The sequence below is a fragment of the Haplochromis burtoni genome, unplaced genomic scaffold, assembly GCF_018398535.1.
Source record: "Haplochromis burtoni strain Fernald_Lab_line unplaced genomic scaffold, NCSU_Asbu1 Contig_929, whole genome shotgun sequence".
Lineage (NCBI taxonomy): Eukaryota > Metazoa > Chordata > Actinopteri > Cichliformes > Cichlidae > Haplochromis > Haplochromis burtoni.
In genome coordinates, this window is record NW_024583290.1 from 9,565 (window position 1) to 26,316 (window position 16,752).

The 16,752-nt window shown below is 41.9% G+C and overlaps 1 protein-coding gene and 1 non-coding gene across 2 annotated transcripts in view; one reads left to right on the forward strand and one right to left on the reverse strand.

The window, feature by feature from the left end:
• Window positions 1–14,597, reverse strand: part of aspm (assembly factor for spindle microtubules) — a gene marked incomplete at its 3' end in the record, with an annotated part of 22,140 nt that extends 7,543 nt beyond the window's left edge. The window contains 19 exon segments of the mRNA XM_042216133.1: window positions 51–2,099; window positions 2,439–2,633; window positions 2,941–3,069; window positions 3,559–3,707; window positions 4,073–4,277; window positions 5,239–5,451; window positions 5,544–5,629; window positions 5,879–6,024; window positions 6,694–6,869; window positions 7,549–7,679; window positions 8,672–8,813; window positions 8,906–8,973; window positions 9,048–9,287; window positions 9,386–9,532; window positions 9,636–9,737; window positions 10,752–10,847; window positions 11,557–13,102; window positions 13,868–14,011; window positions 14,144–14,597. Coding sequence (XP_042072067.1) covers window positions 51–2,099; window positions 2,439–2,633; window positions 2,941–3,069; window positions 3,559–3,707; window positions 4,073–4,277; window positions 5,239–5,451; window positions 5,544–5,629; window positions 5,879–6,024; window positions 6,694–6,869; window positions 7,549–7,679; window positions 8,672–8,813; window positions 8,906–8,973; window positions 9,048–9,287; window positions 9,386–9,532; window positions 9,636–9,737; window positions 10,752–10,847; window positions 11,557–13,102; window positions 13,868–14,011; window positions 14,144–14,419 — 6,240 coding nt within the window.
• Window positions 14,598–15,012: 415 nt separating this feature from the next.
• Window positions 15,013–15,084, forward strand: trnah-gug. The gene has a single exon. It is a non-coding gene; the product is annotated as a tRNA-His (tRNA).
• Window positions 15,085–16,752: the final 1,668 nt, after the last annotated feature.

Sequence of the window (16,752 nt, forward strand, 5' to 3'; positions counted from 1 at the left end):
TGAAGAGTCAGGACAGAGGATTTCAGAGTGAGATACTCCCTGTGTTCGCAGTGAGCTCTGTAAGCTCTCTGGATAACACTGGCAGCTTGATGCTGCAGTTTGATCATCTGTCTTAATTTCATTCCACGGAAGGCAGCTTGTAAGACAACAGCTGCATTTTTCTTAACACTCAGGGCATGCACCTCTGCTCTCATCTTTTTGTTAGCTCTGTAACGTGTTTGCAATACAGTGGCTGCCCAGCAGAGTCTCTTGTAGTTGTTTTTCTGCTGGTACATTCTATACTGAGACTGAATTGTTACAGCTGCCATGTGCTCAATACACAGCCGCTTTCGAACTACATATCCTCTGTAAGCTGCTTGTAGACAAACTACTGCCCTTCTCTTTGAGAGATAGTCCAGCCGTGCTTTTCTTGCCAGGGTTACTGCTCTGTACCTCTGCTGACAGGCCAAAACTGCCACTCTGACAGCCAGGAAGTTTTTTCTATCCTGGATGGCCAGAAACTTTCTCTGAATGACTGAAGCAGCTTGGTGCATGTTTGCAATCTTTCTCCTGGCCTTGTGGCCACGGTATGCTGCTTGGATTACTATGACTGCATGTTTCATTGTTCTGTAACTCTGCATCTGTTGATCCATGAGCCGTTTGGCCCTGTACCTTTCCTGAATAATGATGGAGGCACACTTAAGGGCAAGGTAAGCCACACGCATTCTGTGCATCCTGAAGTGAGCTTGGATTGCTCTGGATGCTTTATGTTGCCTCTTCAAGTCCCGCCTTTCTCTAAATCCCCGAAACACAGCTTGTATCTTAACAGTCGCCCGCTTAAGTTTTCTGAATTCATTTAGCTGCACCCTGCACAGCAAAAGAGCTCTGTATCGGCTCTGGATGACAATCGCTGCACTGTGAAGCAGAAGATAACGTTTCCTACATAAAAACATCCTGGCTAAAGCCTGAATGACAGTCGCTGCCTGGTGCTTTTTCTTCAACTCTGCCCTAACTCTCATCCCTCTGAATGCAGCTTGGAGAGTAATGGATGCCGCTTTCTTTTCTAGGTATCCTCTCCTCATCTGCCTTCCAGCCAAATAAGCTCTGTAATGGCTCTGTAGAACCACAGCTGCTGCCCTCTTGGCTCTGTACTCTGCTTGCACTTTGTGCCGACGATAACAAGCCTGTATAAAAGATGCACACTGATGCCACTTTTCTATCCTCTTCCTGTCCACTCTGCCTCTCCAGTTAGCTTGCACAGTGAGCACAGCGGCCCTCAGAGAGTTATATTCATTCTTTGTCTTGCGACTCAAAAGTGTTGCTCTGTACTTTTGCTGTATTAGAACTGCAGCTCTTTTCAAGATCAGGTAGCGCCTACGGGCAGCGTGCTTCCTAAAAGCTGCCTGGATCACAGCTGCTGCCCTGTCCTGTTTTTTCAGAGAGTCTCGAGCCACTTTCCCACGATACGCTGCCTGTATGGTAACAGCCGCGCGTTTCATCCTGACAAACTTTTTCCTCTCCGCGTCTCTTGTCATGGAAGCTCTGCACCAGCGCTGGATTACGACTGCAGCACAGCTCATTTCCGACACTTCTTTTCTGACAGCGTGCCCTCTGAAGGCACTCTGGATGACAACAGCTGAGTGGTGCTGCAGTTTTAATGTGAGAAAACGGCGCCTCTGTGCAAGGCCTCTGTACTGAGCCTGAATGAGGAAAGCACTTCCCTTGATCTTTCTGTACTGATTGAGACACTTTTGCATCCTGTACCAGGACTGGATTCTCACAGCAGCGGCAGTTCTTTGGGACATTTTTCTTCCATACCATTTCTTAAAAGCAGCTTGTATCACTCTGACCGCACAGTTTTCCTTTTGTATTTTCTGAGCTTTCCATCTTCTATAGCCTCTTTGTATTTTTACCACAGCGCTCCTAAGTAAGAGATAATGTGCTCTGTCTCTTTTTGAAATGGCCCATGCTCGTGAGTACTTCTGAATGACTGTCGTCGCCCAGTAGATTTTCCCATAAGCGGAGGCCGCCCTCCTCATTCGCCATTGTGCTTGGACAACAATGGTATGATATCTGAGGCACTGGTAAGCCCTCATAGTTGAAAACATCCTCCACTGAGCCTGCAAGGACAAGATAAGACCCATTTAATTCAAAGAACAAAAACACGTGGTAGCTTCATTATGCTGGATTTATCCTTGATATGACAAAACAGTAAAATTATCCAAAAAAAAAAAAAAAAAAAAAAAAAAGAAGTGTAATCACAGTGTTGACTAGACAGCACATTAATAGATGATCATGAACATCAAAATGTCCTTGAACAAAGTCATTCACAACTAGAAACAAAGTCAGATTAACCATCACCTGAGAAGCTGAATCTAGTTAGATTCAAAAAGCCAAAGCCATATGTGACTTTGTCAAACACCACTTCTAACCCTCAGATCTATAACGCACATACACACCTGGATGACTGTTGCTGCTTCATGCTGCATAGCCCGAAGTTGAGCCTGTTTTCTAAGTCGCAGCTTTTTGCGGGCTGCATAACCTCTCCATGAGGTCTGGATGACGACAGCAGCCTGGTTCTGCCTCTTAGCTCTGCGCCTCTGAAGAAAATTCCTCACAAATACTTGGATTTTCATGGCAGCCATGTTTCTTTCCTGCATAGAAATAAGAAGCAACATTAAACACATTATAACCTTCTCTACAGAGGTTACTTTTTTGGTAGCATTTTGTAAGCGTATCAGTCTGCAAACATGATGGGTGTAGAGTTAACGATCCTTTAACGTGTGACTTACATCCACCAACGTCTTCAAGGTTCATTTATTGACAAGTACACCTCAAACACCCATAGTTACCCATGACCAACATTAGGCCAGTATCAGACATAAAGGGCTAAAGGGTCTCATTAACACTTGACTTAACTGTGAGTTTAATTTAAACGATAAATAAGTAAAAACCACAAACCTTGTAGAGTTCCAAATCTTTCTTGAGCTTGTATTTCCTCCAGGCTCCCTGTATGACCCGCGCAGCTCTGGTTTCGTCCCGCAGGTCCAACAGGCGAGCGCACAGGAAGGACAAGTACGACATCACCACCTGCAAGTCAGTTTACGTAGATGAAGACAGTGCTGCATTCTCTCACATTTTGGTACATTAAATATCTTTACAATTGAGGCGTTAAAAGCCTTATTTGACCAAATCCTGAGATTTTAAAGACAAATGATTGCAAGACAGTTTGTCCTCATGAGGGCGGGAATTCAGTCAGGTTACATGGGTGAGGCAGCCACAAAGTCAGCCAACTCCTGTAAAGTGAGCTTAATTCATTTAAAAGCCAACATCTGTCACAGAGCTACTGAATCAGAAAGCTACATTTGTATTATTGTTTTTACACATGATCATTTATACATCTGTAGCACAAGACTGCAGGCAGGGAATTAGCTTAGTGCAGTGTTGGGAATGGGTTTCTCTTTGTTAAGTACATATAAAACACACTGAATGTGGATTAATAATCAGTTGTTATGAATTTCACCAAAAACAATGTTCTGTGTTCCTGCAAGCTATGACACACCTCCCACCTGGTCTCACCTTCTCATTGGGGATAGTGTTGGACATGTCGGCCGGGTTGATCATGGCGGGCACACTGCCCAGAAAAGACACCGCACTGTTGACCAGTTTGAAGTTGCTTTTCTCGTTCTTCAGTAGCTCTTTAAACTCCAGCGATGGAGAATCAGGTCCTGTTGGCGAATAAATAGATACTGTCAGTAACAACTCTCTTCTGTATTGTGTATGTATTTTGATGTTATGACATCACGAAGCTGAGGTAACCGTGACTTAAAAAATTTTTTTAAATTAAGATGTAATGTAATACACATACTGTGTGTTATTTATTTGTTACATTTCCTTTTTTTTTTTCCTTCTTCTTCTTTTTTTTTTTTTTAAATAATTCAGAGTTCCTTTCATATTCACCGTTTTCATGTTCTGACAGACTACAAATGTCTGTTTGAGGTACAAACATCCAAGTGAACTTTTTTTTTTTCCCTCTTTAAATCCCCCCCGGCACAGATGGCTGCACTAAGGTTGCAGCACACAGCTGACATACCGTTTGGGCCTGTGGGCAGGGAGTCAAAGGAGCTGTCGGAGTCGCTGGCTGAGCAGCTGAGCTCCAGTCGGCCTCTTGGTGAGCACTCGACAGTCTGAGTGGTGCGGTGACTGACAGACGCTTCTGGCAGGAGACCCGGGTGGTAGTGGTGGATAAGGTAGCACAGGACGCGGCCATCCGAGAACGTCACGGTGAAGTTCTCCACCTGCACACACACAGGCAGAGAGAGACTTTATTTATCGTTTCCAACTAGAGTTTTCTGAAAATTTCTCTCTCTATATCTATATATTACAATGTCAAGGTTGCATTTTGTGGCAAATATGATAATTCCAAAGGTCAGCAAAAACCAACAAACCTGTCATTTTGCATCACACAAATATCATTTATATTTACAGTGTTGTTTCGTTTTGTTCTTCTGAAAGCCCTGAGATGCCACCGAAAAGCATATTTAGGGTTTAAGCTATAAAAAAGAAAAAAAAGAAAAAAAAAATAGACATTGAAAGACGTTTTTCAACCACATCCAAAATTTGCGGGTTTTGGGTGCTCTAGCAATGTAACCCACCACGAATTCCATGGTTCAGCTAAATGTATCCTTGTTTGGATAACTTGCCTACAACGCACATTGAAATGGGTAAACGCCTACACTGCCTGGGTGAAAATATATCTTTGTAACATTGTATAAAGTAAGTCACGTGAATGCACAAGGTTATCTTCCATGTTCTTAAAATCTGTGTCTAAATCATGATGCGGTCTTTGCAAAGGAGTTAGAATACATGCATTGCAAATAAACTGAGATTTAGTAACCTAAAGTAGATAATTTATTTATTTATTTTCTTTATTAAAAAAAAATGCAAACAAGAAGCTGCAAAGATTATAAAAAGATGAAGATGATAAGCAATGAGGAAAAGTGTGTAGATATAATCTAAAAGCGACACAAAACAATGACCAAAATCTACTGTATTACAGCTTTGTAAGATCAAGGTAACGTTTTATTTAGTGTGCATCAACCTCAAGTTAAAAAAAAAAAAATGTAGTTAGTGGGCAAAGTGTAAAAGCAACCAGTAATAGAGATAAAACTTAAACAAGCCTCAATTAAATCAGTTTAATTCTGAATGTGAAACTATTTTCTTTGGTTTCTTAGCTAAAATTAAACTATTTAGTCTCACCTGCAGGTTGTAAAAGTCACAAACGGAACGGACCCAGTCCATAAGCAGGGCAACTTTGGTGCTGCCATGTTCGTACGGGACTCTGGTTTTTGCAGGCGTCTGCCGAAGACCCCGATCGGCCTTCAGAGATGCTAGCCTCCGTTTAGTCCTCAGGGTTTTCTTCAGAAAGCCAATCTCCTCCTTGAGCTGATCCTCATTCAGAATCACCTCCACCTGAACATATGATGCAGTAACACCATATCAATCAACTCTCTTCGCTTATTGGGATGGGGGTTCTCAAATGGGGGAAACAAAGCCATACACACATGAAATGCAAAGATGATTTTCCACAGCAGGCTCAGCGTCTTTTCTCTGTGTCCATCCACAATGTCTCTTGAATCAATGGTTGAGCCTGAAAATAAAAACAAAACATTTAAATACCATCAAAGCAAAGTTCTGAATTTTCTTTTCATGTAAGCTCAATAAAGTTTAGTAAGAAAGAAAGTCAGCAGACTACAAGGTGATATAGAACTTGTTTACACTCAAGGCAAAACTATAGCAGTGAGATTTCCAAAGAAAGTGTCTGAATATAAAACACAACGAATATGTTCATATCTTAAACAGTATATACAAATTTGATTTTCAGAAATAGATTAATTACCACGTTCGTCCTTCAGGTCGATCCCTTTGCTTTTGAGAACTTGTAGAGCGACATCGACATTGTGGACCTTCTGCAGGCGGCTGATGGCCGGGAGGCGGAGCTTCACAGATAAACTCCAGTCCTGGACAAGGAGCTCCATCACTCGCCTAAAGCAAAAAGATGATCCTTAGCTTCCATCATCATCATCGCTTCAACTGATTTGTCATGCAATGAAATGTTTATGTCACACATTTAAATCCCACAGCAGCAGCAGCTGAACATAAACGAGTATCTAATGAGAACCTGATCCACACATACAGGGCTAGTCAAGGTCAAATCCAGCTTTTGCCAATTTAAATCTGGCTCATGTCAATTTGAATTCTTTAAATACATTTAATTAAATGCTGTTATAACCCTAACTACATGTTGGCCAATCAGAGTACAGGACAACATTAGGGGCAACATACCCACTTGAAATACAGGATATTTAAAAAAAAAAAAAACCATGTAATTACAAAACAGAAAAATATGTAACATTAAATTGCATCATAACCTGTAGGGAACCTGAGACAAATAAAATGGAGTCAAAGATTTGCTCCGAAAAGAAAAAAAAAATTATTTAACAGACTCACAGACACAAACTGAACCACTGTCAGGGCTGTCAAAGAGCCAATCCTTCAGTGAGAAATCAAGGAAGGAAATCCCCTCTCTGAAACCGCCTTGTCTGAGAGTCCTTAGCTCCCAATTCCCTTGCCTATCTGAGCCTGACCTCTGAGAGAAGCACACACACATCTGGGATCCGAGCATCGCATTAAAATTCATACCGACACACTCACACTAGACGAACGCCACATTTTAAGTCAACTGCCAAATTCTTCACAGCGAAGTCGAACTCGTCCAGGGGCGTCTGAACGTGGGAGACGGGTAACCCGAGGTAGCTGAGGTGCCGCGGGAGGATCCCCTCTCCGCTCAGGAAGTCCCTTGAGAAGGCCAGCAGCAGGTCTTTACTTGCCTGTTAAATAAAAATGTAAAAAATTGAGCAGTACATAGCACGACAGAGGTTAACACAAGCCAAAAAGACCAGAAGAGGGGAAACTGTTTTTCATGCTTTTATTTCAGTCACTCTTCGCCTCCCTCAGTAAAACCTCCCTGGATCGTCTGCAGCTTGTGCAAAACGCTGCTGCGAGGCTCGTTACCACATCCTTCGAGACCTCTAACGTCACACCTCTGCAGATCTCACTGTGCTGGCTCCCCATTAAATTTCGAATTCAATTCAAACCTCTAGTTTTTATCTTCAGGCCTCTTCATGGTGAAGCATATCTGTACAGAGATTAACTTTTCACCAGGACTCTTGGGTCGCCTGATCAGAGCTTATTATCCATTCCTGAATCTAGAAGAAAAACTAACTAAAGCTAACTGAGCCTTTGCAATCGTGACCCTTACTCTTGAAATCTCTCTCCTCAATTCTTTGATCCATGAGCTCAGTATACTCAAAAAGCAGTTCAAGACTCATCTTTTTAACCTATTTAAGCTTTTTTTTCTTTATCATCATTCCAAAAGCACAATGACATCATATGCTCTCCCATTCAATACCAAGAAAAGAGTCTAACTATCTTAAGCTTTTATTCAATGTACAAAAATTGTAATTTTCCACAAATGTTTGTTAGTGACACATTGTGTCTCTGGCGTACCTTGAACTCAGCATCAACACAGAACAGACAGGGGTCGTGTTCAATGAGCCGGGACTCTTTGGCTTTGTCCAGGAAACACACGAGCAGCAGCAGCTTCTTCAAAGTGAAGCGGGACAGCGCCTCCTCGTGGCCTAACCGAGAAAAGGTAAACAGGCATTCATACAGTGACAATCAAGACAATTTCCAGTTTACAAAGGAAATCTTCTTATTTTGATCACAAGATATCCTTGTTTTAAAAAGTAGTCTTTACACTCCCAAGTTGTTTGAATTATTTAATTGCAAGTGGGATTAAAAAGGAATTCCAAACATCTACAAAATCAGGAAAGTATTTCCTTCATCCTTTGCTCTGTCATCTGTCTTGGGCTCTTCAGCATTATTTTCCCAGATTAATTTTAGGAATAAAACAACATTAGAGGTTTTGGGACATTAATCCAATGAATCCAAAGTGATCTTTAAGCCTCATGAGAGCTAATCACATTCAAAAAGTAATCGGTTACTCAAAGTGAAGAGGGGAAAAGAAAAAGTGAAACATCCTGTTTTTCACCTGAGTGTTAATCAATTATGTTTGTGTTTGGAACATTTGAATAATCATGATCATCCAAATAATCATCACATCAACTGAAGCAACTGCAGCTGCACATTTCAGACAGTTATAGATCTGGCAGCATAACATTGAGCATCATGCACACTGTATCTATATTTATTATTTAGTTATATTTATTTGGTTGTGCTGCCCATTTCCTCATCTATTTTACTTCTTTTTTTTCTCGGTCTAATAATATAAAGCACATCTATTCCAGTGCAAAATGTCATTGTTGTTGTGTTGTTAGAAGGAAATTAAAAGTTTGAGTCAGCGAAGGAATAACAAGAAGTCGGTTAATTAAGGTTGCACTCATGCCCAAGTTGTTAATTTTCTATAATAAAGTGTTTCTGTCTGGTGATGATAAAGGCAAACCGAGACTTGTGCTACAGCTCAAGTGGGAAATTCAAAAGCAAACCTGGGCTGATAAACACACAAACAATGCCCCATTTTTAATTACTTTGAATTCAATTAAACTAAAAGTCTCGGCTCTCCTGGTATTTCTATTAGCTCTGACGCTGACCCAACATCCTCTCAAATTACCATCTTTGTAAAGGTGGGGCACTCGGGGGTGTCTGAACTCTGCAGCAATGTCCGGGTTCCACAGCAGTCGCTGGAGGATGAACACAGCCAGGCCCAAGGTGTCGCTGTTGCTTTCCAGTGAGATCAGCTCTCCGTAGATCGTCTGAAGATGAGCAATATTCAGGGTAAAAAAAAATAATAATAATAATAACATTGTTGGAAATGGACACCAGAACAAAACATGTGTCAGAATACCTCAAGTCCGATCCGTAACCACAGAGGGTTGTACGAGAGGAGCCAGTTGAGGACTTTTTTACGTTCACCTGAAAGATGGCACGAACAGGCCTTAGTGACAGGAATCTCAGAGCATTGAGCTTTCATTAAGCAGGACTCTTACCTATGTCCTTCCAAAGGTGGCGGTCCTTCCTGACAAGCAGCCGCCGGGCCTCCACCTCCAATTCGAGCCTCTGAATGGCCTTGACCATGGCGTCAGATGTGAACAGCTCACAGGCGGAGCGACGGAGGCGATTTAGCTTGCGTCTGGCTGTGTAAGTGCTGAAGGACATCTCCTCTTTGGTGGGAGCTTTGGGCACACTATACTTGTCGTCACCGCCCATAGCAAGGGACACAGCATTTACTACACGAGACACACAAGAGGAGGGTCCAGATTTAAGAGGTTAGAGATATTTAAGGTGTTACCATGATCTTCTCATGTTTGAGCCTGCTGCCTGTTACCTTTGGCGACTTCGGTGTTGACCTTAAAGTCATCTGGGGTGAGGACGTAGTTGATCCACCATGTGAAACCCCTCTCCTGCTTCTCTATCCACCTCTCGTCGTAAAACATGTTCTTGGCAGCAAACGGCATCGGGTGTCTGGGTAGAGCTGAAAGAAAACAGTACAAAAACAAAAAACAAACAAATTAAAGATAAAAGCAAATCACAAAGCTCATTTCACAGTGTTTATCACTCTTCCAATGTTCACAAACCTGTTTGTGCAGGCTTAATAAAGCTCAGCTTCGACTGTGCCACAGCGATTACTTTTGCGGTCTTCATAGAGGGAGCACCAGGTGCCTTTCGAGATGGAGCACCTGTGAACAACAGAAGGAACTGTTATTGACGCCATTATCCTCATCATCATCAGCTGCTCCCTTTATGAGTCGTAACAGGGTATCATCCTTCATTCACACACACGTATGTTCTATCACACTTCCACTGACTTTCACTCTTCTTCCTTCCCTCGACTAATCGCAGCAGATCACCGAGCCTGGTTCTGTCAGAACTTTCTTCCTGTTAAAGGGGAGTTTTTCCTTCCCACTGTCACCAAATCCTTGCTCATAGTGAGTCGTGTGATGGGTAAAGATAGTTGAAGAGACTCCTATCTGACCATACCTTTCAGCCACCCTGAAATTCCTACATGTCTTCATACATGTCTTGCACCACCCTCACATACTTCACTGTGACTCCTGACTCCCACATAAATGACCACAGTTCCACTCTTGGCACACAATCAAATGAAGTATTTGGTTCTTTGCTGCAGTTAAACATATATTATGTTATATGTGTTATATTATGCCCTTTTCCAGCTCCATACTTTTATCTTTGGACTCACACAGATCAAAATAATCTGTGTTGGTCTTATGGCTGTGATGGAGTAGTCAATTTTCTTTAAGGAGGATGCTTATTGAATGAAGTGACTCAAAGCATCTCTGATAACCATAATAAGAAAAAGCTAAATGATTGACTGGCAACCTGTCAGGGTGTAGCCTGGCATTCACCCTGTGACAGCAGGACTACGTCCATCCCCTGCAACCCTGAACTGGATAAGTGATTAAGATGGATGATAGCACTTCATGTCACTTTATAGGCTAAACACACTCTTTTCTAATCCTTTTAATTAAGCTGTTTTGTTTTTTCCCCACCAATGGTACATTTCCTATCAAAGTCAAGGAAAAGAGTTTTTAGCTCGTACGAATGACTTGTATGCAAGCTAACTTATTACTTAAAACTTTAGCCCTGAGTTGTACGAATATCCATTTTTGTAACAGTGCAGAAAGGATTATAAGCATTATTTAACCCCAATTTTTCAACATATTCCTGTATACCTTGTGAGACTGCTTTGGAGTGTGGTAGCTTAGCCTGGGCGGGAACTGCAGACTTCATAGTCCTTAGAGATGATGCGGTCACTGAGCGAACTGAGCCTACGGGGAGGGATAGAAATTGCATCAGACTTCAATAAATCCACAATATAAGGACATTAACCGTCAGCAGGTTATTCACCTTCAAACTGCCAATATTACAAACACGGCCTGAAAATAACACCCCGTGCTCCGAGTCCAGCACCAAAGTTTAAAATAACGATATCTTTTCCGTTCTTTTATTTTACAACCCTGTGACAGACTGAGAGAAACTCCAGCTTCCCATGATGGATGGCTAAATTTAATTTTTTCTGTCTGTCATTTAGCCCTTTGTTTAGTGAATGAAATCTTTTTAAAATCAACTGAACTGTCACTGCTTTTGTAGCCAGTTTGCAAAACTGATGTGACAGATAAATATCCGCCAGTGACATCCACTAATAATCAGTCAGCAAGGACAACATCGGCTGATACCAACATCAACCGATACTGGCATGAGCCATATATCACTATCACCAGCAACCCTTTTATTGAAAGTGAAATAAATAAATAAATATGTGATACAAAAAGAAAACAAATGTGTTATGAGCATAAGTCGCTTAAACAATTCAAAAGGAGCTGATTTAAAGTTTGTGGAGATATCGTCTAGATTTTTTTAATCCTCCTCTCTGTGAACATAATAAAGCTGTTAGTATAAAGCATATCTAAAACAGCAGACACACAAGCTACAGCCTCCAGCTCAACAAAGACATGAACAACCTTGAAGGAGGCTCACCTGATGTTCTCTGCCTTTGTGATGCACCTCTCCTCTCCTGGACTGATCGGGAGGGCTCGGTTTTCCCAGGAACTACCTTGCTCCTTTTTACCTGCTCTGTTTTCCTGTCATCTTCAATCTTCCCATCAGTTTTCAGAAATTCCTCACTCTTCCTCTTCTTGCTCTTCGCTACTACGTTAACGGGAAACAAGTCTTCCTGAACACGAGGAGGTGTAAAAACTGCTAGGGGCTGCTCGTACACTTTAGATTTTGACAAAAGGTCATGATGATGAGGAGAAGATGAGCTCACAGGTGTTGGAGAGGCGACGGTAAAAGCAACAGGAGCAAGGAATGAATGAGGTGGGGACGTTACTGAGAAAGAAAAGCGAGAAGGAGCCACAGGTGGAGGGGAGAAGACAGGGAAGGTGATGGGTGCAGGTGAGGCAGCGAGCCTCGGGCTGGTGCTGGAGAAGATAAACTCTGGTACCTGAGGTTTGTCATCACACGGGCTGATTCCTTTGTCCGAGTCTATGACAGGAAGGCTAGGACTTTCTGGACCTGACTCACACGGACAGCTGCCATCAGACAGCTCCAGCGTTTTCTGCAGGAGCCTTCGTCGTGACTTCTTTATTTTCCTTCCACTTGAACCATTTGCCTCCACCGGTGCCTTACCCTTTGTCACTGTGGCAGAGGTGAAAGAACCTTTTTTTGTCCCTTCAGGAAGTTTATCAGCCTCCGAAACACACAGCTCTCTCACTTTCTCTGCCTTTTTGCTGACAAAGAAAGTAAGTCTGGGCTCGCTGGACTCTGACAGCTCAGGGCTACCAGATGACGCTTTGAGGACATCTGTGTCAGGTCGACAGCCGTGTTTTTCACCGTTAGATTCGAGCGAATCTGAAAAGTTACAGCTCGAATTATTATCTGGAGGGCTGGTGTTAACATCGATCAGATCAGAGTCGATGAGAAACAGGGCCTCTTTCAAAGACGGGAGGGGGCTTCTAGGTAACTCACTGTCAGCAGCAGCAGCTGCAGACTTTGCAGTAGCAGGGAGTGGGATTTCTGACTCAATCCAAGGCATGAGCTTCTTAAACCTCTCTGGCGTCCCAATTGGCGACAGCGTCCTGTTGAGGATTTTGGTAAGATCTTTGTTTTCAGGTTTTCCTGCAAGGACATCTGGGCTCGCGGACATGCTACCAGAGTCTACCACCTGTGCAGCCGGGACAAGCAAAACCAGCGGAGAGTTCCTATTAAGTTGTTGGACGTTCTCCTTTTCTGGCAAGACCAGAGACTGTTGCTCCTGGCTCAGATTTAAGGCTTTCTGCTTGTCTGATTTCAGGCAGCGATCCCCAGCGGGGCTGTGCTTGATTACGGACCTCTCTATGGCACCTTTGCCCTCGTTAAGTGAAGCGAGCGGGCTGCGTGGCTTGTCTCGTTTGTACTGTGGATTTCGAGACACTTGGAAGGTTTTATTGGCAGCCATCTTGAGAGGGGGGTGCTCGACCTTCCTTCTGAGTGTTGTCATTTTTTCACCCTCTCTCTTGCTTTTGATTGTGTCCCATAAGGTCTTCTGAAAACACACACACACACATTTTCAATGATGTGTAAAGTTGCAGCCTAAAAAACAAATCATATAAGCTAGGCCTCCAGTTAAGGCTATAACTGCCTCATAATAATCAGACTAAAGAGTCATATCAGTTATTACTGAAAGCACACATCACAACTGCACTGAACTCACCAAATATCACCAAAAGCCTTACTTTTGTATCTTACTGTTGGTACAAAAAAGGCAAGGCATTTTCTCATTTGATGAGGTCAAATGTGATATTCTTTACCTAAAATAGCTTAAAGTCATTCATTCACATACAGCCTAACTTAACCTCAAGTGAGACAGGCCAGTGGATGCAATGTATGTTAAAAAACACTGTTACAATAGGCAACATTAAAATTTAAATAAATAAATAAATAAAGCTGAAACCAGACACAACACAATGATGAACATCCTGATATAAATATATCTCAGTTTTCACTGAGTCTGTCATTACGTGCACATTACAATTTACAGATCAATGACCATATTTCATATCCAACAACTTGTCTTGATCTAAAAATGCTTTTTTTTAACTTTTCAAATGGTTTCACTTCTGTTTAGTGACTGACGTGACCTCCGATGATTAACAGTGTATTTTGGAATAAATAATGTCTTCACTGCTGCTTTCTTACTTGGCAGCTGCTCATCAAGACATACTGCAAAGTGAAGGCGGAAAAAAAAACTTCAGCTATCTGAGAGTAACATTAGCTGTAAGAGCCTCCGTGTAAAGCTGTGGATGCTTACCTTTTTCCTTTTTGGTGCCTCTGCTCTCCCCAGCAGGACAGCCTGGTGTTTCAGGACACCACTGGCATTTAAGACGATTAGCTCTCTGATCCCACCTTCTTCGGTTGGCGTCCAGGTCACCACCAGAGTGAACGAGCCCCCAGGCTGGAAACAAGGACCGACTCTTATAAACAGAAATCTTTAAGAGTGTATTTAATGATATGAAAATCCCCGTGGAGTTTGGAATCTGGTGTGTGAATGGGTACTCGTGTATTTTCTGTATAAGCTAAAACATACCTGGATTTTGAACGCGCTGCAGTCCACTGAAAAGCCTTTACTTGAGGGGATCTTATCAACAGAAACCTCCGCTGCAGCATACTCTGTAGGGTTCTCAATCCTCAGAACAGCCGACTTGGAGGTACCCAGCTTAACCGACCCAAAGGTTACGAAAGGAGCCTTTGAAAACTGGATCAAACTCAGGACAGGAACATCGTTCTCTTTGTCTGTGTAGTCTCTCCTTGTTGGACTGAAGTCCAAAAATCCTCTCTGTCCCGAATGTACGCCTTGTGCCATTTGTAATTAATAAAGTCAATCTTGTAGCTTATAAAATGAATTTAAAAAAACAGCTTAGTTAACATTAATTACATGTTAACTGTTTCCAAATGGCCGTTTAGACCCAACACTTGTTAGCTAGCAAACGTTCACTCTCGCTTCCTTCGACAACACACTGACAGACAATCTAGTTTGAAATTCGGACGTCTTGTTTATTGAACCAATGATAAACGAGAGATAACGACCCCGTAACCAATGGGTATAGAGAATGCATTGAATCCGTATGAATACACGACGCTTGACCAATCAGCAAGCGAATACGTTTTTAAAACGCCGTAGGCTACGCCCACACCACGAGGCACAGAAAACATGTCCACTCTACTACGTGAAGAAAGTAGAGCCATAAGCAAACAGACCGCAAACGTGTCTCTCACGGTTTTAGAAGTAACTTGCTGCTCGCTCAGCAAAGTCTGATAAAAACTGTAATTCGAATTTCTAAATGACTTTTCTGTTGGTCCCGTATTGGCCATAATTAATAGGATTTTAGTGTTTCACCACTATGCGAGCGTAGGGGTTCTGTAAACGACTCGTGCTTCTCATCCCACGGATAGCTCGCCGTGATCGTATAGTGGTTAGTACTCTGCGTTGTGGCCGCAGCAACCCCGGTTCGAATCCGGGTCACGGCAGATTTTTCCCTGCAAAAAATATTATTTAACTGAAATAAAAAGTAACACAAATCCTGTTGGATCAGGCATATTTTAAGTTATTTCTGAACTAGGAAGTAAAAAAAAAAACATAACTGAATTGTAATTGGAAACCAACTTTAACTAGCACTTTGGCTGTCGTCCTTAACACTTGTAAGATCCTTATTCGCTCTCCAAGATACGATAAGATAAGATAACCTTTATTACAAAACTAAATTTGTTTTGTCACAGCAGGAAGTGGACAGTGCAAAAGTTATGTAGCAAAAATTAGAATATAATAAGAATAAATACAGTACACAACTGTACAGAATAAAATAAAATACTATAGTGACGAGTGCATACCCCAAAATATTCCCGTTTGTCTTTGTGACATATAAACAAGCGTAAAAACAAAAATACTGAAATTACCAAAGAGTGACTAGGTTTCCAAAAATGCAGTAGTTCCCTATTGTGCCCAGCTGGGGGCAGCCTTTCTCATTATTTCAGCAACAGCTTGTCGATTTCCGTTCAAGTCATACAGTAAAGACACAAATACAATCTTCTCGGCTGGGAATGGATTAAATCAGTTCATTACGTAGTGAATGAAACGTTTTCAGTTTTTTAAATAATAACTATAATGATAAGCAGAAACTCGATATTACACTTTTCAGCACATACACAGCAGACCCAGAATTCTAACTTAAATCTTAAAAATGATTGAAAAGGACCCCTATATATATTGTTATATATGACATTACTGTAGATTGCCTTCACTGATGCATTTTAGTGATCTATGCATTTTATTTGGCATTTTTATGCCAAATGCCCTTCCTGACCCAGCTCTCCCTGAGTGGCTCAAGGCCCTCGCTGTAGCTATGTTCACTTATGCAGCAATCCAAAAGCAGCATTTTACTGTTGTAACTCATCCATATGATGTTAGTTTTGTCTACTTTGTGCATCAGAGGTTGGTTACAGTTGCAGACTGGCTTCCTTCAAGGGGAACCAAGACAAATTATATCTCAGTCTCTGATTTCCTCAGTAAGTCTGCTGACTAAATCTATGGAGCCCATCTTTTAGGGCCTTTGAACATCTGGATAGCAGATAACACATGAAAAAAGTGTGAGAGGATTGGGGGGGAATTATTGTCTGGAAATCTTGTTTGGGAACCACTGAGGAATAAAAGTTATCATCTCATAATCCATCAAATGAGCCACAGATATTTTCAATGTCAAATATCAATAGAAAAAATGCAACCGTAAAAATACAAGGGTGCATAAAATAGGAAATATCTTGCCACTCACAAAATTGGAGCAACTCCACCAACCCCAACTTAACAAACCAAGATGGTGATAGTTCAAGTAAACATCAGTAAAACTGTAAAAGCTTCAATATGTACTGCCACTATTGAGCTTTTGTGACTCGCTAAATGAGCCAATCGCAGAGCATTGACTAGGCTCTATCATTAGGATAGAAAGCCAAGCATTAAGTCTAGGACTCATGTCACTTCCAACTCCCAACTTCGGAGGCAAGTGGAAGGAATCATTACTGTGTGGGCAGAGTCAACCACATCCTCCTGGTATCTATCCCTTTAGAATTGTCTCTAACACCCACTGTCTTTTTTGTCTTTCATCTCTTTGTGGCTGTAAATGATTTCCCCTACAGAGTGCTTTT